The sequence below is a fragment of the Dipodomys spectabilis genome, unplaced genomic scaffold (assembly GCF_019054845.1).
Source record: "Dipodomys spectabilis isolate Male_0828 unplaced genomic scaffold, ASM1905484v1 ptg000002l, whole genome shotgun sequence".
Taxonomy (NCBI): Eukaryota; Metazoa; Chordata; class Mammalia; order Rodentia; family Heteromyidae; genus Dipodomys; species Dipodomys spectabilis.
Genome location: NW_024870679.1, coordinates 17,468,998 through 17,487,928, shown reverse-complemented (window position 1 = coordinate 17,487,928; position 18,931 = coordinate 17,468,998). Strand labels below are relative to the sequence as shown.

Genomic DNA, 18,931 nt, shown 5'->3' with positions numbered 1-18,931 from the left:
CCATGTTTGAAAGAGTTGCTGGGATGATTCTGTTTGTGATGGTACTGGAAATCAAATTCGGGCCCCATACTTGCTAGGCAGGCATTCTGCCACTTAAGCCACATCTCCAATAGGATTATTTTTCCCCATGTTATTTTGAAATGGAGTTTCTCTGACTTTTCTGACCAGGCTAACTTTGAACCTAACATTTTGCCTGCCAAGACACTAGGACTATATGCTTGAGCCACCATGCCCAGCCTACTTGCTTTAAAAAAAAAAAAAAAAAAAGTATTCCAAAATATTAACTAATAGCAAGATCCAACCCATTCTCAAGCTTAGTTCATATCTCTCGGTGAGGATGTTTGGCCTATGATTTTTGCCTGCCCCCCATGAAATCATCTCAGACATCTGAAATTGCAAAGCAAAAAAATCAGTTAGACAGGGGCTAGAAAGGTGGCTCCGTGGTAGAGCGCTTGCCTTGCATGCACGAGGCCCTGGGTTCATTCCTCAGCACCACATAAGCAGAAAAAGCCGGAAGTGGCACTGTGGCTCAAGTGGTAGAGCGCTAGCCTTGAGCTAAAGAGCTGAGAGATAGCACCCAGGCCCAGAGTTCAGGCCCCATGACTGACAGAAAAAAAAAATCAGTTAGACAAAAACAACCTGGGAATGGAGAGCAGAAGAGATTGTATGGGACTCCTCCAAGTCTCCTCGCAGGCTGAAACTTTCCTCTTCTGAATTCACTCACCTTATCTACACTGCTTGCCCAGCAGATATCTGGCTATAAGAACTATTGCCACTTCTTGAACAGAAAGCAATTATTATTGCGATGCTAAACAACGGTCTTGATGTTTATATAAATTTTAATCAAATTCCACCTTTGTGGGCAGACTTTGGGCATGTGGAACAGCTGTGCCATCTATATAGTCAACAAGCCACGTGCAGGCAAGTAACATCTATGGAGTAGCATGGCTGCTGGCAGGGGCAAAGGAGTGTGTGTGTGTGTGTGTGTGTGTGTGTGTGTGTGTGTGTGTGTGTGTGTGTGTGTGCTGGTACTGGGGCTTGAACTCAGGGCCAGTTCTACCAGTTGAGTCACACCTCCATGTCTGGATTGTTTTTAATGATTAACTGGAAATAGAGTCACATGGACTTTCCTGCTAGGGGGCTGGCTGTGAATCTCCATCCTCAGATCTCAGCCTCCTGAGTAGCTAGGATTGCAAGCATGAGCCGCTGGCACCTGATCAGGCAACAGATTTTAGTCAAAAATAAGAGAAAGAATAAGAAAGGAATAATAAAAGTGTGGGTTTCATGTCTGCAGCCAGGTACACCTGAGTCTTAGAGAGGTAAGCAAGGAAAAGGGAAGGGGGTGGGGAAATCAGAGGGGAGAGGAAGGCAGGGAGGGGAGAGGAGCTCTATAACTGGGTGAACACTTGATTCCTGCACTGTGATTGGCTGTAGCTACAGGACAAGTTGGATAGAAGTCTTAGTGCTTGTGTGAGGATCTCATCTCTAATGTAACTGCAGAAGAACTCTTGGGGGACACAAAATGTGCCAGAAACACGTCAGCAAAGAAGAAAGACAAAGAAAGGGATTGTGGCATGCTCATGTGTGTCTGTTTGTGCTTTATGTTTTTTTGTGTTTTTTTTTTTTTTTTTTTTCCGGTCGTGGGCCTGAACTCTGGGCCTGGGCATTGTCCCTCAGCTCTTCAGCTCAGGACTAGCACTCTACCACTTGAGCCACAGCGCCACTTCCAACTTTTTCTGCTTATGTGGTGCTGAGGAATAGAACCCAGGGCCCGTGCATGCAAGGCAAGCATTCTACCACTGAGCCACCTTCCCAGCCTTTTTTGTTTTTGAAGAGTTTCTTTAGTTTTTGTTTTTTACTGACCCAACCTATCAGTGAGATTGCCTTTGTTTGCATCTAATATAATGTTACAATGTGTTCACTCAGGCTAGTGAGGACATTAAAGTTCTCTTAATTTAATGGTGACAACCTGGCAAGCTTCTGTTAATAGAAAGATTGGTAGAGCAAATGAATAAGAAAGTGGTGTCTCATCAGTCACTGGTGGCTCAGGCCTGTAATCCTAGCTACTCAGCAGGCTGAGATCTAAGAATCACAGTTCAAAGTCAATCCCAACAGGAAAGTTTGTAAGACTCTTATATACAATTAACCACCAGAAAACCCAAAGTGGAGCTGTAGTGCAAAGTGGTAGAGTGCTTGCCTTGAGCAACACAGCTCAGGGACAGTGCTCAGGGTCTGAGTTCAAGCCAAAAGAAAGACAGAAAGAAAGAGAGAGAGAGAAGGAGGAGGGGGAGGGAGGGAAGGAAGGAGGGAAGGAAGGCAGGAAGGAAGGCAGGCAGGCAGGCAGGAAGGAAGGAAGGAAGGTGGAAGGAAAGTGGAAGGAAGGAAGGAAGGAAGGAAGGAAGGAAGGAAGGAAGGAAGGAAGGAAGGAAGGAAGGAAGGAAGGAAGGAAGGGAGGAAGGGAGGGAGGGAGGGAAGGAGGGAGGGAGGGAGGGAGGGAGGGAGGGAGGGAGGGATGTCTCAACATGACTGTAATATTTCCAACTGTAAACTCCTCTGTTACTCTCGGGGCTGGCAGGACTGTGTGCAGCCTGTGGAGGGAAGGTCAAGAGAAGCTGGACAATCAGTGTCTTTTCACCTGATATTATTTGTATCTCTCAAAACTCATGTCATAGGTTTTTAAAATTCAATTTGAGATAGTAAGAAAGCCAAAAGTATAAAATTTAACCATTAGAAAGTCAGTTCATTCAAGAGGCCACCTAGTTGTTATGAACGAGGCCTACAGAGAGGTCCCTGCACTTGGGAGACTTCTACATTTCAAAACTGTACCCACAGTAAGGTACAGTACGGTAGGGGCTTCCACGTCCATTTCCTGTCAGCCACTGGTACTAGAAAGCTATGTGTCTTCCCACCAGGACACTCTAATTCCATGGCATGGGAATGAGTGAACCACCAATGCTAAGGAAGCATTTTAAGTTCACATGCCTCGATAGAAAACGTTCCCCTCCCAAGCCAGGCATGGCTATAATCCCTGTTACCCAGAAGACTAAAATCAGGAGGATCACAGTTCCAGGTCAGACCAGGCAGAAAAGTCTGGAAGATTCTATCCACACAGAAGAAGCTGGGCACAGTGGTACTGGCCTGTATTCCTAAAATAGACCTAATACAGGTGTATCACAGTCCAGGTGGAAAAGGGACAAAATAGAGAGCACAGCCATCGCAAAAAAAAAAATAAAAAGAGCTGGGGGTGTGTCTCAGCCATAGAGCACCAGAGTACCAAGAAGAAGGAGTAGGAGGAGGGAGGGAAAGGAGAGGAGAGGAGAGGAGAGGAGAGGAGAAGGGAGAGGAGGGGAGGGGAGGGGAGGAAGAAAGGAGGAGAAAAGAAAACTTTCACCTAAAAAAGAGGCTCCCTTGAACAGACGTCCTTGGGGTAACAGATGCTCCATCCACAGGCTGGGGCCTGGGGGGGGGAGGGGAGGGGAGGGAGAATGCGGGGGGGGGGGGGGGAGGGAACCCTAGTGGCCGAAGCCCCCTCCTCTACGGAAGGGGGCCATCCATGCTGCGACTCATCTCTCCCGGTTCCTAAATTCCAGGAGCCTTTCTATTCTCCTAGCTGCAGTGGGGAGAGGAAGAAGAGAGATGTGGATGGATTGGGGGGAGCGGGAGGAGGGGCCGGAAGAAGGGGTCAACCACGAGCCCTTTGAAGGAGGAAGGCCTGGCCTGGACGAAGATGACTTTATTATCTTCAGAAGAGAAGAAAAAACAAGCTTTTTATATCCATATCCACCGCCCCCCACACACACGCCACAGACGCACCCCAGCCCACATTCCTGTAGGCGGCGGCTGTCTGGATTTCTCCCTGGGGCAAAAGGGCTGCTGCGCCCCTTTTTCCTTTGCCCTGGGGTGCAGGAACATGGCTGTGGGGCTAGGGGAGGGGGAAACGGGGGGGGGGCTTGGAGGGGGGGGGCCACTGGGTCCAGGCCCAGTAGGGGGGAGGAGGAGGGGTCTGGAACCAGGGTCCGATCCCAGCAGGGGGGAGGAGGAGGGGTCTGGAGCCAGGGTCCAGGCCCAGCAGGGGGGGAGGATGGGGGAGGGGTCTGGAACCAGGGTCCGGGCACAGCAGGGGGGAGGGGGAGGGGTCTGGAACCAGGGTCCGGGCCCAGCAGGGGGGAGGAGGAGGGGTCTGGAGCCAGGGTCCAGGCCCAGCAGGGGGGGAGGATGGGGGAGGGGTCTGGAACCAGGGTCCGGGCCCAGCAGGGGGGAGGGGGAGGGGTCTGGAGCCAGTCTCCAGGCCCAGCAGGGGGGAGGCATGGACTCCCCACCCCCACCCTCCACCCCCGCCCTGGGCCTGGCCCTCACCGCGGGGGGCCAAACCCCACAACCTGTGGGGGAGGGCGCGCGCTCCTGCACTACAGAGCCAAGTCCGAGCTCGGGGGTGGGAGGGAAGGGTCCCGGGGTACAGGGTGCGGGACCCCAGATGCCATCGGCTCCAAAGTGACAAGGTCCTGGCGTGGGAAATGGAGTGCACCTCGAGCCGGGTCCTTTTCTTGCAGCAGAGCCTCCCGCGGGGGGCGCCCCACAGATGGTGTAGGGCGCTGGGGGGGGGGGGGGTGGAGTATGCCGGACCCCTCACCCGCAAGGGCCCGCGGTGCCGATCCGGCCTCGCCCCCACCCCCCGCACCGCCCCGGCGCGATGTGCACCGCGGCCGCGCCCCGGAGCTGCGCCCCGGCTTCCACGCGGCGTGGAGCGTGCAGGGAGCGGCCGAGCCCGGGACGTCGGTGCCATTTCCGGGAACTTGGCAGCTTCGGTGCGGAGACCCGAGGCCTAGCTCCACTGAGAACTTATTTAAATGTGGGGGAAAGGGGGCGCGGCTCTGGCACTGGCACTCTGAGCACTGGTTACCCCCCAAGATCTTGGAGGTGTGGGGTGCTCTTCGTTTGTTTTGAATTACTTTATCTTTCGATTTGTTCTTTGGAAGGTGAGCCCGGTTTGGACTTCAGGCTGATGAGGAAACGCCCCCAGGGGGTTCTCGGGGATCACCCTTTCCCCCCCCCACACACATACACACACCCTCCCCAGTGCACCCTAACCCCGAACCTGTCACCCCAGGACTCCACCGCCAGGCCCGGGAGCTGTCTGTGGTGCTGGGCCACCCCGGGGAGGGACGGAGAAGAATCCAAAGGAAAGAAAGTGCGGGCACGCCTTGCAGCCGCTGGCCCGCCCCGCCCCGTCACATCCAGAGCGACAAATCCACCCAGAATCTCATCGCCCCAAGGCCTGTAGGTCCCACATGAGGGCCAGTGACGCCGACCCCATCCCGAGACCAGGAAAAAACCTGAGATCCACCCCACCGCTCTAGACCACACAGCCAGGGCACCAGGCTGACCAGCTTTCCCACACCAGTTTGACCCTGCCCCTGATAAAGGCCCACTGGTGGTATCTTAAAAAAAAAAAAAAAAAAAAATCAGTTTCTTTCCAAGTACGTTGATTTCCATCCCTGCCTAGCTTTAAACAACAACAACAAAACCCAAGCAGGTCCCTTCCAACATATTTTGTAACCACGTGCTTTAACAAGAACTCAAGTTTTCCCACCCCCTAGGGAGAGCTTTTCCAAATATTTTTAGAAAGATAAAGATATAACAAAAACAAACCACTCACGAGCTGCCTGTTTCTAGAGGGGCGGTGGGTTTGGCACTCTGGGCAAGGGCCGCTTAGGCAGCTGGCCAGAGAGAAGGAAGACCAGGTTTGAAGGTAAGTGGGTCTACCTTGCAACAGCGGAGGTTGGCCGTGTTGTTTCCCTGGGTGCTGGCTTTCATTTTCGAGGGTGGAGTGACTATAAACGGATAGAGGAGTTGTAGGTAGATTTGCTTGAGGCTCCAAGCCAAATAGCAATGTTACTTTACAATTCATTGAAAAATCACTGGCGGGATTACAAAGGCTGGTGCCTAGCTGAACAGTTTAACTTCTTCCTTAACACACAACTACAGATGTGTGCTAGGTTCGCTGGGGTTCCTGAACTGATGATCTTGGGGAGGGGGGGAGCAATGGTAGGGGCCTTTGTGGGTTTTAAAGCATTTCTCTGAAACAAGTTCGTTTTTTCCACATTCTTGGAGAAAGCCAAGAGTGTCACAGAACCCGCTCTGTCTTGCCAGACATCTACTTAACCAAAGGAGCAATCCAAATTGAGTTCAGCCATAAAGTGCTGAAAGCAAGAAAGGGAGTAGAGCTCTGGTGACAGTCATATTGGGGCTGTGACTAACCCCAGAATCCCCATGAGAAAAGGCATGATAGCTTGATCCTGGCTTCTCAGAAGACCCAGGGTTATCTACCTTGCCTATTACACCCCAGCACCCCCCCAAAAAAATTCATAAAAATATTTAGGCACAGGTATTCAAAAGGACCCCTTGCAAGGAAATGAACCAGTTTGCTTTTCACTTTTAAGCAGTAGTTTGGGACTCTTAAATACTAGAGCATCTGGTCAAGTACACAGCAATGCTGAAGTGGGTATGGGGGACCCAGTACCCAGCTTTCTTTCTGGGACAACCCTCCCTGGGGACAAATCCCAGTATTCAATTTGCTAATGTGTAAAGCAACTACAACTAACCAAAACCCAAACCAATTTAGACAAAAGAGATTGCTATGATTTCAGGGGAGGGGGGGGAGGGATGTAAGAAAACATGACTGCAAAGAAAAGGAACTAGGAAAAGTCTGAATAATTACTATGAGCTGTGGAGACTTAGTTGTCTGTAGATCTGATACATCTCCTTCCATCTACCACCAAAAGAGTGCAAGTTCAGCTTTGAGAATGAAGCAAAGTGACCTCCCCCCCCCCCCCCCCCCCACACACACACACACACATACAGGGTAATTTCCCAGGCCCTGGCAGCAAATAGGTGCTGTTGCCTTGATTGGATTTGTAAGTTTGCTCAAGAATTTTCTTTACCTGGACCAAAGGTAGTATTCTGGGTGGATTCATTAGTGTGTGTGAACTCTATATACTTTCCCACATTCCCTCTTTTGCCCAGAGCTGATCAGGCTCACTCCACCCAGGGTAGATAGAGGTGATAACTATAGCAAATTCAAGTTCTGCAAAGTGCCTTTTTAGGAAAATCATTGGAAACTGTTGGAACTTGATTTCTTTAAAAACCCAACTTTAGTGAAGATGAAACCAGGAGAATCTGCAGAATGCCCAGGTTTTGGGCATTCCCCAACCAGATTCAATGGTACCCGGTGGTTTCTAGTCCAGCCCAGCTGTCTGAATTTGTCCCAACTCATCAGGCCAAAAACAAAACAAAACAAAAGATCAGGGCCAGTGCAGACCCTTTTGTTAGAATCAAAGAAGATGAAGACTATTTTTTTAAGCAAATTGATGAGCTGGAGAGAAATCTGCAAACCACTCCCTAATTAGCTAGGATCTGACCAAGGCGCCTGAGGCGATTTGCTCCTGGATTCCTACCTCTTTTCTTTCTAGCTTCCTTCCCACTCCTGAGCTTACATTCCCACAAACACTCACACCTGACCGTGTTTAACTCCACTCAGGTTCAAGCCTGTGGGAAAGTGGGAGGAGAGGTCTGGATGTGTTTCGGCTGAACCGAGGACAAGAGTGAGGATGGTCAGAGAGGGGCGAGACTTTGGAGAATCTCCTAGGATAATGACCTAGGTGCTGAAGAGAATAGCAGCTCTGTAATTGTAAGGTGACTTGGTTTTCTTTCTGGTCCCAGTCACCTTGACAGGGAAGCCAAGCCCTGGTAGGGGTAACTTTGAGCATTTAGAGAGATGGGGGGGGGAGGGAACAGGCAAAGGGTCCACTCTCTGGGGATGGTCTCTCTTTGGAGGGCGTGTCTTTCCACGGGCCAAATAAAAACCCTGGCACTCCGGGTACCAGAGTTTGCCTTTCCATTCCCACTCCAGACATCCTAGCGCACGGAAGTCGTTAGGATGCGCGGCTCAGCGGCGTGGGCCTGGGGACTGAGAAGGCCAGGATCAAAGCTGAGACAAGGCTTGGTGAGCAGGCCTCTGTGTGTCCCCAGGGGCGTCCTAATTGCTCGCCCAGGCCGCCGTCCCCGCTCCCAGTCTGTCTGGCCCTGCGGGCGCCCAAGCCGCAGGCTGCCCAACAGCTGCCAGGCCCCAGGAGCACTGGGGACCCCCGCCATCTTGAGAAGACCCCTAGGAGAAGGGGAAGGGGGGTGTAGACTGAGATCCACGCCCCAGAGCTAAGCTGGAGCCTCTAGGCAGGCGGAGACAGTGAGGGAGAAGCCGCTGCTGCCCGCTAGCCATCGCCCAGAGTCGGCCAGCACCGAAGTTCTCCTAGGCCTCCCGGGCCATTCTGAAAACATCCGCCTAAAAAGAAAGATTATCAGCCTGAAAGAGGCCCGCGTGATAAATAGACCTGTTTTTACACCAGCCAGCCCAGCGTCTTCACAGATTTGACAAATCTCTAATATTCTAGAAGGGCTTTTTTTTTTTCCTTTCCTTAAACCAGTCGCACCTTTCATGACTACACATTCTGCTTTTTAGTAAAATTAGCTCCCTGGGATTTCATCGCTTGTTAAAAAAAGATAAACTTTATTTTCTTTTGTCCTTTTCAATCACAAAAAAATCTATATTTTTTTCGTCTAAGCATTTATTTTGTACTGAATCCAAAAGGAAAAAAAAAGACATGAAAAGAAAAAAATCATGTTTTTACTAACGTATATAAGTGACTCTTCTTTTGGACAACATATAATAAATATGATATATCACTTATCACTCAGTCTTTGCAAATGTACTTTTTTTTCATATTATGGAGCATGCTACTTTTCCAAAATTTAAAAAAAAAAAAAAAAAAAAAGCTCATGAGAAATCAGTGCAAAGTCCTCAAATCACCCTATTTTTTTCTCGGGGCAGACCGAAGTCCACAACACCCTATGCCGGAGGGTGCTGTGAAGTCCACCACCATGCGCTCTGCCCCTGGGGTTCCTCTCTGGCCCTTCTTCCCCCCCCTTAGCCCTCCCCCCTCCCCCCTCCTGCTTGTCCCTAAAGTCGGTTTTGTTCTGTTAAAGAATCTGCGGGTTTTTGATTGTGTGTGTGTGTGTGTGTGTGTGTGTGTGTGTGTCACTTACTGGTTGTACTTTTGAGTCACAACGGCTGTGGGGGAGCTTTCCAGCCCTGCCTGGGGAGGGGGGGAGGGGGATGGAGAAGAGAGGGCGCTGGCTCCTCTTTTGGGGGTGACCTTCCGGGGCTCACGGGTGGTGGGGTGAGCGTTTTTCTCCTCTCTGAACTCCGAGGCCTTGGTGACTCGGTGCACGCGCGGGGAGGGGGGAGGAGGGAAGAAAGAGAGAGAGAGATCGGGATGGGGTGATGTGGTGTTGTGGGGGGCCGTTCACCCCCTGCTTCTTCACCGGGGGTGTGGGGTGCCCGGGATGGGGTTGGGCAGAGGGTTGAGGCCGGGCTGACCGCCGGGCCCCAGCCCGTGGATGAGCACGCGGGGCACCAGCGGCCGCTGCAGCTGCGGGTGGGGCGCGGGCGGAGTCCGGTACACGCTGCTGTACACGGCGGCGGCCGCCGCGGCCGCCGCGGCGCTGTCCATGCTGCCCAGCAGGCTGGGGTGGTAGAAATAGGGCGAGGGGAACATCCGCTGCAGCGCCGAGTAGTTGCCGGCCTCGGCCAGCAGCTCCAGACCCACCGCCGTCTGCCGCTTCCACTTGGTCCTGCAAGAGAGCGCGCGCGCCGCGCGCGGCTGTGGGCACCGTCCCGGCACAGTCCGGGGCCCTTTCTCCTCTCCCCTCCCCCATTCTTCTTCACCCCACGCAGCCTTCGGGCACCCTGGAATGCACACGGCACTCTTCCGATGACCCAAAGCCCAAAGCACTTGCCTAAAAAACACCCCGGGTCGCTGGAACCCTACGAGCCAGCCGCGCGCGGGGCCTTCTCCGGGTCCCCGGCGCTACCTTTCCCCCCCCACGCTCAGCCCTCCTAGTCCGGCCACTTCCTGAAACTTTCCCTGGAGGCCCAAGAAGACCCCTCCTTTTTTCCCCCAGTAGTGGTCTTTCTCCTCCTCTTCTTAATCTTCCCTTTCTGGGACCCTCCAGCCGGCCCAAAATATCAGCTCCCGCCGCTCCGGGCTCCTCTTCCCTTCCTTCCATGTCACCAGGACTAAACAAAGAGTAGCAGAGACAACCGCCCCCCCCCTCCCTCCCCGGCCCTGTACCCCAGCCACTCTCACCACCACCACCCCCTTTCCCTCCAAGGGCTACGGTGATAACTCTTTTATCACTGGTCCTTAGAGCAGGGCAGGGGGTGGGGTCAAGGGGTGGGGGGGCTTGGGGCCAAAGAGGGTAACATGATTTTAAAAACCAAATTTCGTTTGAGAGAGGGCTATCCCAAGGGAACAAGAGCTCCTGATTATTCTGGGTTTCAAGATATTTTCTCCTCGGGGAGAAAGTCATAATTAAAACCTGTGATCTGTTCCTGCTTAAGTCTCCTCCCTCCCCCCCCCCCCACTGCACCCCCGCTAGGAAGGAGAGGGGAGCAGGCGGCTGCTCCTGCCGTCTTCCTGAAGGAAAGCTAGGGCTGGTGGGCCTTACCCAGCAACTCCAGCCAAATTAATAAACATGTCGCCCATTTTAAATTGCCTCCAAATGACACTAATGTTTTCCGACAGAATTAGGGTGGCTGAAACCGTATGTAATGAGACAGAAAATTATGGTAAAGATGACAACTGGATAGGCATTTCCAACTGCACTTATGGACGATTAGAACAGGAACAAGAGAAAAGGAGGGGGAGAGAAAAGCTGAGACCAGGGAGAGGAGGACTAGGCGTGGAAAAGACAGCTTAACCTCGCCTTAGATCACCTCGGATTGCCCAGCCCCGGCCCTACACTTCATGGCCCTGCCAGAAAGGCCGGCTGCTTGCTTAATTTCTAAACAAGAGGCGCCCGGGCAGGCTTGACATCAGAGGCAGCTAATGTTGGGGACACCACCACCACCACCACTCCCCCGCCCCCCAGTCTGGATACTTGGCCAGCTGCCTGATTCTCCAGCCTGGGGCTGCCGACCCCAGTCTAACCCATCTGGGCTTTACTCATTTCTAAAGCCATGATGACCAAGGCTCAGACCCTTAGCTCTCCCAACAGCTTCAAATTTAAGCCTAGACTGGTGGGATAGCTCTGTGAGGACCACGGTCCTGGGCCTCATTGCTGGCTTAGGCACATTTGGAACCGGCTGGGGCAAGTCCAGAGTACCCCCCCCCACACACACACACACACGCTGGGCCTGAGTGTCAGCTGCACAGATGTCTCAATTTGAGAAGATGTGACTTGATTGATTTGGGGACAAAATGGGGGGTGGGGGAGAGCAGGGGAGGAATTCCAACAGCTCAGGTTTCAGAGGGAAAGTAGCACCTGTTAAAACCCTCTGTCCTTCTCACCTTGGGGTGTGGTTAACCCCAGCCCTCGCCTGGAAAGCACCCCCCAAGTGTCCACTGTGGCACTCTTCGGTCCCTAGAGTCTTTAGGGGTCAAGGGAGAAGAAGATTGCTGGTAGTCATGACCCAAATAGCAGATGCCTCTGCTCCCCACACACAGCCTTCCTTACCTGCGGTTCTGGTACCAGGTCTTCACTTGGGTGTCAGTGAGATTGAGTGCAGCTGCTAAGTCCATGCGGTCCTGGACGCTCAGGTACTTCTGTCGTTCAAAGCTACGCTCCAACTGATTGAGCTGGTGATCGGAGAAGGCTGTCCTGGCTTTTCGGGGCTTCTTGGCTCTCACCGGCGGACTCTCTCGGCTGCTACTGATCTCTCGGTCTCCTTCCTCCTTTGTTCCTAGGAAAGAAACCAAGTTGTATAACTTGACATGGAAACAGGTAGGGTGTCCTCCAGACACACATTTCTACCTTCCCAGGCCACCCACTAACCATGGGGACACTGCAGTGTGTCCCCTGCTCACACACACATCCTTGGACCTCATGGAGGAAAAAGATTGTTTTCTGGTTGGGGAGTTGAGACCTTGTACTGTGCTCCAAAAAGGATTCAAAAAGGCTGTGTGATCTTCTGATGGTTGGAAGTTGAAAGTTAAAAAAAAAAAAAAAAAAGAATTTCAATAAAAGGCTCTTTGTCCTGGTTTGGGATGAGGCATTGTCTTTTCAGTATTTTCACGAAGAACAGATTTTTTTATTTGCTCCTTTTCAAAAGTCCTGCTAATTTTTTTTTTCAGGCGGGGACATTTTTCTCATTTGACTTCCCCCTTACCATCTTCTTACAAGTTAGACATTGGTTTCTCAGAGACACTTGGGCAATGTTGGAATCAAGCTTTCTGCAGTCGCCTACACTGGGTCTTTGAAGGCTTCCCAGAGACCATATACTACCAGGTAAAGGCTGTGGCAGGCGAGCTCAAAATCAGCCCGACCAGGTGACAGCGCGCAGATTTCCGGATTCTATTTGTCAACTTTGGTTTTTTACTGAAATGCCTGGAAATCGATATGTCAATCCCTCTCTGTTTGTACCCGTTTGTGCAGCACTCCTTGATCTTCCCTGCAGGAAGAACAATAATCTCTCTAATTGACCCACTGGGGAGGTTGGTGCACGGAAAAATCGCCAGCCTAGACCGTACATCTGTTTTGGGCACTATTATGCTAATGTTGCAATAGTAAAACAAGGAGCCAATATCCTACCTTCTAGATACTATGTATCTTTACCAAAGAACAAAGTAATAACAACAATAATAATAATAGTAATAGTAAATAACTTATCAGTGAAGTATTAAAAAAAAAAAACACTCCCCTGCCATAAAAAAACTCTTTTACGAAGCAAAGGCCAGAACCTTTATGGAATTACCTGAGAAGAAAATGAAAAGGGAAGTGTAGAAGATTACTTCTGTGGTACCTTATAAAAATAGATAAATCCTGCCTCTTACATTTTTATTTCTATAAATGCTACCCCCTCCTAATTTTTAAGAAGGCAAAAATTTACCAAGATACTGACATTTTATTGGGGGCTCTTTTGGCAAAAAGAGTGCTTTTTAAAAAAAAGAAAACTGATCATATTTTTTAAAAACTTAATTCTCCATCCTAATCATTATTTTTTTTTTGGAAAGTTGCTTAATCAGCTTGGGGGGGGGGGACATTTTTTTCCCTTCATTAAACGGAACAATTCCTGAGCCGGTGTTTGAAAACTACGGAGGGGGGCTTCATCTGCATAAAATAACGATCGGTTTGTTCACACCCCCAGGCACCGGGGCGCTAAGCAGATTCTTTTTCCCACCTCCCCTTCCATTTCCCATCCTGAGGGGAAAAAAATAAAAAACAACCAATTCAGTTTTCTTCTCCCCCACATCCCCCTCTTCCCCGGCCCCAAATAAAAAGTATTTCCCATCAGATCTCCTAGCTGCCACCTTCAGCCTCCCAAGACATGGAAATTATGTAAAACAAAGAAAGGGGCCGGCTGGCGTGGAGGCGCCAACAATAAACAGAACTTGGGCTGCGGCGCCCAGGCCTCGGCGGCCGGATTTGCACACTGGGCGACGGCGGAGGATCGGGTGGGAAGATCCCGGGATAAATAAATCCCCCTTCTCCGGAGACGGAGCGCCCTGGAGAAGGGAGCCGACAGCGGAGGGGGAGGAAGGGGACGCCGGGCGGGCGGCGGGCGGGCCGGAGGGGGGGCGCGACTCACCGTGGCATTTGAGGTCGCCCTGGGTTTCCTCCCGCTTGTCCAGCTTGGTTTTGCCGTCGTCTTGCTCCAGCTTGGGCCTGAAGCTGTCGTGCGCCGCGTGGTTCTCGGGCTTCGGCGTGTGGTGCGGGGAGGGCACGCTGGTGCTGTAGGGCGCGCAAGCGGCCAGGGGTTTGCTGTCTCCCAAGATGTCCTTGATTAAAAAAGAAGAGGTGGAAGTCCTGGGGGCCGCGGGGGCCGAGCCCAGCTGCTGCCCAGCCGGCGGTGGCGGCGGCGGTGGCGGTGGCGGCGGCTGGTGTTGAGGCGAAGGCTGCAAACTTTGCGTCGGGGCCGAGGCTGCGGGCGGCGGCGGCGGCTGGCTGTGCGGGAGATGATGGTGGTGGTGGTGGTGCTGGGGCCCGTCTGGGACCATATGCGACTCCGGGGGCTCCAGGGTGACTGAGATGGGCGAGGAAGGCGCCGTCCCCACGGTGTCGATCTCCGAGCACGGGGACGGGGTGGCCTGACTCCTAAAATCCGTGGCGGTCCTGGCCTCTCCGAGCGGGCGGAAATCTCCGTTCATCACGCCCGGGCTGCCCGAACTGGCACTGGACAAGATCGTGTCTATTCCAAAACTCGACCCGCTGGTCCCTTCCATTGTTGTCACTTCGACATGAGGTCCAACGCCTCGCGCCGGTCGGCAGCCGCCCCGAGGAAGCGAAAGGAAGCGATCGATGATCGGAACACAAAATCAAGCAGGACCACCAGGTTGACGCTGCTTTCGGGGGGAAAAAAAAGAGGAGGAAAAAAAAAAGCGGGGCGGGAACGGAGGCGAGGTGATCGGGAGGTGGCAATCGGTGGACACTTTGGACACAACTTTTGATTTTTTTTCCCTTTTTCTCCCCCTTATGCAAAACGTGAGGGGATCGAGAGAAAGAACGATCGGAGGAGAAAGTCACCCCCAAATAAACAAATAGAGGGTAGCCAGGCCGTGCGCTCCGCGTCCGGGCCACCGCGCACGTGGGGGCGGCGGTGGCGGCGCGGGGGTCCCCGGGCGCAGGTGCCCACGGCAGGGAGCGACCCTGCCGCCGCCGCCACCGCCGCCGCCTCCGGGGTCCGCCCGCAGCCTGGCACCGGCCGCCGGGGTCCGCCCGCAGCCTGGCACGGGCCGCGGCGAGAGCCGAGCCTAGTGGCCGCGCGCGCGCGCGCGCCCTCGGAAAGTGGCCGCGGCTCGCGACCACCGACGCCTCGGCCCCGACTTTCTGAACTTTCTGGGAAAGTTGTGGCGCGCGGACCCCTCCGCGGTAGCCGGGGGCGACCCGAAGAGAAGGAGGAGGAGGAAGAACAGGAGGAGGAGGAAGAGGAAGGAGGAAGGAGAAGGAAGGGAAGACGCTGGCACCGGCGGAGCAGACGGCGGAGACGCGGCGCCCGGCGACTCCCGCCGCTGCCGGGCGCATTCCCTTGTAATCCCGGCCGCTGGCGGGCGGCGCCGGCCCCCCTCCCGTGACGTCACGGCCGCGGCCGCCGCGCCCCCCGCCGCCCGGGCCGCGCGCCGGGCACCGCGCGCCCCCATTGGTCGCCCCCGCGCTAGCCGGCGACGCCGACGTGCCCAGGAGCCAATGGGCGCCCGGCTCGCCAGCCCGTCGGCAGGCGCGGCTCGGTCCCCGCTGCTCTTTTGAGAAACCCGCACAGCCTGGGCCGGCAGCCCCCGAGCTGCTGAGCCCCTTAGTCCGGTGGTCCTGGCGGAGCCCACGATCACGAGTGAGGGGCACAGGGAGAAGGGAGGGGGAGGCAAGGCAGGGGACGCTGGCAAAGGCAGACCCGCGCGGGGAGGGGGGGGCTCCAAGGCGAGGCCGGGGCCACCGTTTGCCCTTTTCCTGAAGTCGGGTGGACCGGGCGCGAGGAGCAAAGAGGGCCGGGCAGACTCCCCGCAGCGTCCCCTCTACACGCGCGCGCACAGACCGCCCCGAGACACTGAGGGCCGAGGAAGGGGCCTGGGTGGACCCCCGCAGCCCGGGGCCTGGCGCGGGCAGGCTCTGCGTTCCGATCTTCCCCCCCCCCCCCACCCCGGCTCCGGCAGCCTGTGCGTCCCGGGCTAGGCCCCAGCAGCTCCCAGATCCGCGTCCACAGCTCGGCGTGGACCGCTCCCTACCGCTTTCCCCACCCCCAAACCCGGGCCTCCAACCGAAGACGCCTGGCTAAACATCTTCTCCCCACGCGGGCCAACGGGGCCCCGTCCTCCTCCGATGGCCGGGTGCACGGCGGGCTTCGGAACCCCGGGGGCGAGTCTGTGTGTCCCCCACACACCCCACACGCTGGCCGGTCCCCTCCCCCTTTCGCCGGGTCCCCCCACTTGTCGGGACAGGAGAACGGTCGCCGTGGATCCATTTGGGACCCGGGGCGAGGCCGGTGACGCGCGGGCGCGGGGCAGCGGCTCGCATTCTTTTCCTGTAGGACGTCTCCAACCTGTCTCTTGTTGAATGTCAGAGTAATGGAAAGTGCCAGTGACAAGGCGGCGTATTACTCCTGATGAAGTGCCGTGTCAACCTAATTAGCGGAGTAATTATAAGGTGCTAATGAATGATTCAAAGTTCTTGGAGTTACATTTTACTCCAAATTACCATTTTTTGAAGAACCCTATGGATCTTCTTGCTTGGCGTCGCTGCCAGTGCCGAGAACCAGGAGGAGAAGATGGCCCTTCCTCCCTCCCAGGGCTGGGCGGGAGAAGCCGAGGTTTAGATGCGTTTCTGTAGGTCTCTTTTTTTTTTTTTTGAGGGGAGGAGGGTACCGCTTTTCTTCTTCTCCCTTATGGGGGAGGTGTGGGAAGTGGCCTCCGGGGCTCGATCTTGCTTTTGGTTGGGAACTGCGGTGTGAGCCCCAAGTCTGGAAGGGGTCGATGGGAGACGCGGCCCCCTTTCGATTTCTTTGGGGGGGGAGAGGAAATGGAGAGACTTGACCCCCCTCCCCAAAAATGCCCGCGCTATTTTGAGGGGCTGTTAAGCAGTTTCTTTCTCTCATCTTGGAGGTTCTCCCTGTCTCCTTCCCTGCCCCCTAGTAGTAGGCTAAGAACAGCGGGGAGAGATGGGACGGACGAGGAAAGCATTTCCACCCTCCGATCCACTTGCGCTTTTTCTTTGCAGAAGGCGATGGGGAGTTTGGCGGTGGGACCCACGCCGCGTGGGTGAGCGGAAGCATGCCACGCGGGCTGCGGCTCCCCGCGGGGGGCCGATCGACGCTGGGCCCGTTAGAGGCCCAGGGAACGTGCGGATGGGCCCTGGCCTGTTGAGGCGGGCCAGCCTGGGATGGAGGCCGGATTGGGGGAGTGGTGGGTGGCGTTGGCCTCCCGCCGCTCCGGACCTGCGTGCTGGCCACGCAGAAGCCTTTTCCGCCGGCCTGGCCTCGGCCCTGCGTCCCGCGTGCGCTGCGGCCACGCGCCGGGGTCCGGGGTGCCCGGGGCGCCAGGTTCCTCCCCCTCCCAGAGCCCACGCGGGACATCTTGGCACCCGAATTGACCACCACGGGAAGGGCGCTCGGGCTGTGAGCGATCGCTCCTCTCCCCCCCCCCCCCCGCCCCTTCTTCGGTGATCGATTGGGGTTCTGCCCACGCTGACATCACCCGCCAACTTCCCAAAGGAGCTGTGGGTGTTATTTTGGTTTGGGGGTGGGGTGGGGGGTGTTTTTCCCCCTCGCCTGGGGGGAGGGTGGACCCCCGCCTCGCTCTCCCCCTCGCCGCAGGATTCAGGGTAGGAAGTGGAAAAGAGGGAGAAGACAAATGTAAAACTCCCAGATCTGACGGCCCTGCGCAAATCAATTATTCTCGACCTTGATAAATAATTCATTTAAGCCTGTTTTTGTTTTGTTCCGACGCCGAAAATGACTCCAGAGCTAAGAAAAAAAAATTTTTTTTAAAAAGGCGGATCGCACAGCTTGTGCTGGGAGGTTCGACCCGGAGCTTGGCCGGGAATGATTCACGACGCTGGAAATGCGACCTACGAAATCTGGAAGGGAAAGGGAAGGTCCAAGTGTCGGGGGACGGGGGGGGGGGGGGGGGGGGAGGGGGGATGCGCGGGGTAGGAAAACCCCAAACCAGACCGGAACTCGGTGGGCCTCGCCTTGGAAATCGTTCAGATTCTATTTTCTTTAAGGGGGAAAAATATCCATTCTTGCAGGAGATTTCTTCTATACTAGCTTTAGGAGCGAAGGAAAACTACAGCCTTGACCTTTACCAAGTCCTATGCGTGGGTCCTTCCCAGACAGGAAATGACCCGAGGAATCTAAAGAGGTACTCAAACACCAGATCACAAACCACCAAGAACAAAATCCCCAGGACTAGGGCTTAAACTTCTCCGTCCTTTTACTTATTTTTTTCTCCCCTTCCAGACACACTGCTCTTTTGCTATTATTTCCCCAGAAAGTATATATAAATTGTGTGTCAAAAAGTCGTCCCTTTCGTAGTAAGAAAAGCATAATTTAGTGTTCATTAGTTTAAAAATCAGAATTCAAAAAGAAATCACATTTCCAAGTGAACGACTATGCATTTACTAAATTTAATCTCACTTTCTGAATTTCCCTCCATTGGGTTTTAGATACAAGAAAATAGTGTTGTTGGTCTGAATTTTAAAATGATTGCTCACTTCCAAGTTCTCATTTTCTTTCTTTTTTTTTTTTTTCCTTTTTTTTAAATGAGGGATGATTTTTTTTTTTCAAAGACTTTGGAACTGTTTTGTAGAAAGTCGTTATTTTCTAATTCTTTTTCCTGAAGGATATATTTAGTACCAATCAACACCACAAAGAACCTTTTTTTCCTACCACAGTAACTGATTCAAACACACATTTTAATAAGTTTTGTATCTTAGTACATCTCCCACTTCACTACCTAGACTTGGCATTCTTTTAAACTGGATGGTCAGACTTTTTTTTAAAAAAAAAAGCTTCTTAACTTTGGAGAATTTCGCCCTCACACAAATTCTGAAGAACTTGAAGCTGGTGCTTCCATCAGATTTAATTTGACCGCTTCTAAGGAGCCTTCAAGATGACAACTGTGTCAACTGGTGTAACTGAGGTGCAAAGGCCCTTCCCTCCACTAGGCGGCGCCAAGAATTCCAAGCCGAAGGAACTGGCTATTGTTTCTATAAGATGCAAGATAAGCTCTCCGTGCTCTAAGCCTGACTCCCTGAAGATTGTCTGACTTCTCACCGTTTTAAGACTTCATTTTTCTTTCTTTTTATTCTATCGATGTTTATCCAGTACATATGTACTCTCCAGCATATACATAAATTGCATACATTTATACACATACATGTATATGTAAAT

The 18,931-nt window shown here is 53.5% G+C and overlaps 1 protein-coding gene across 1 annotated transcript; it reads right to left on the bottom strand.

Annotated features, from left to right (window-relative positions):
* Positions 1-9,374: 9,374 nt before the first annotated feature.
* Positions 9,375-17,113, bottom strand: Barhl2 (BarH like homeobox 2). Its single transcript, XM_042684749.1, has 6 exons — positions 16,728-17,113; positions 15,018-15,357; positions 14,578-14,776; positions 13,643-14,284; positions 11,572-11,797; positions 9,375-9,687 (listed from the first exon to the last, which is right to left on the bottom strand). Exons 1-6 carry the CDS (start codon positions 17,111-17,113, stop codon positions 9,375-9,377), a joined length of 2,106 nt encoding a protein of 701 aa, XP_042540683.1.
* Positions 17,114-18,931: the final 1,818 nt, after the last annotated feature.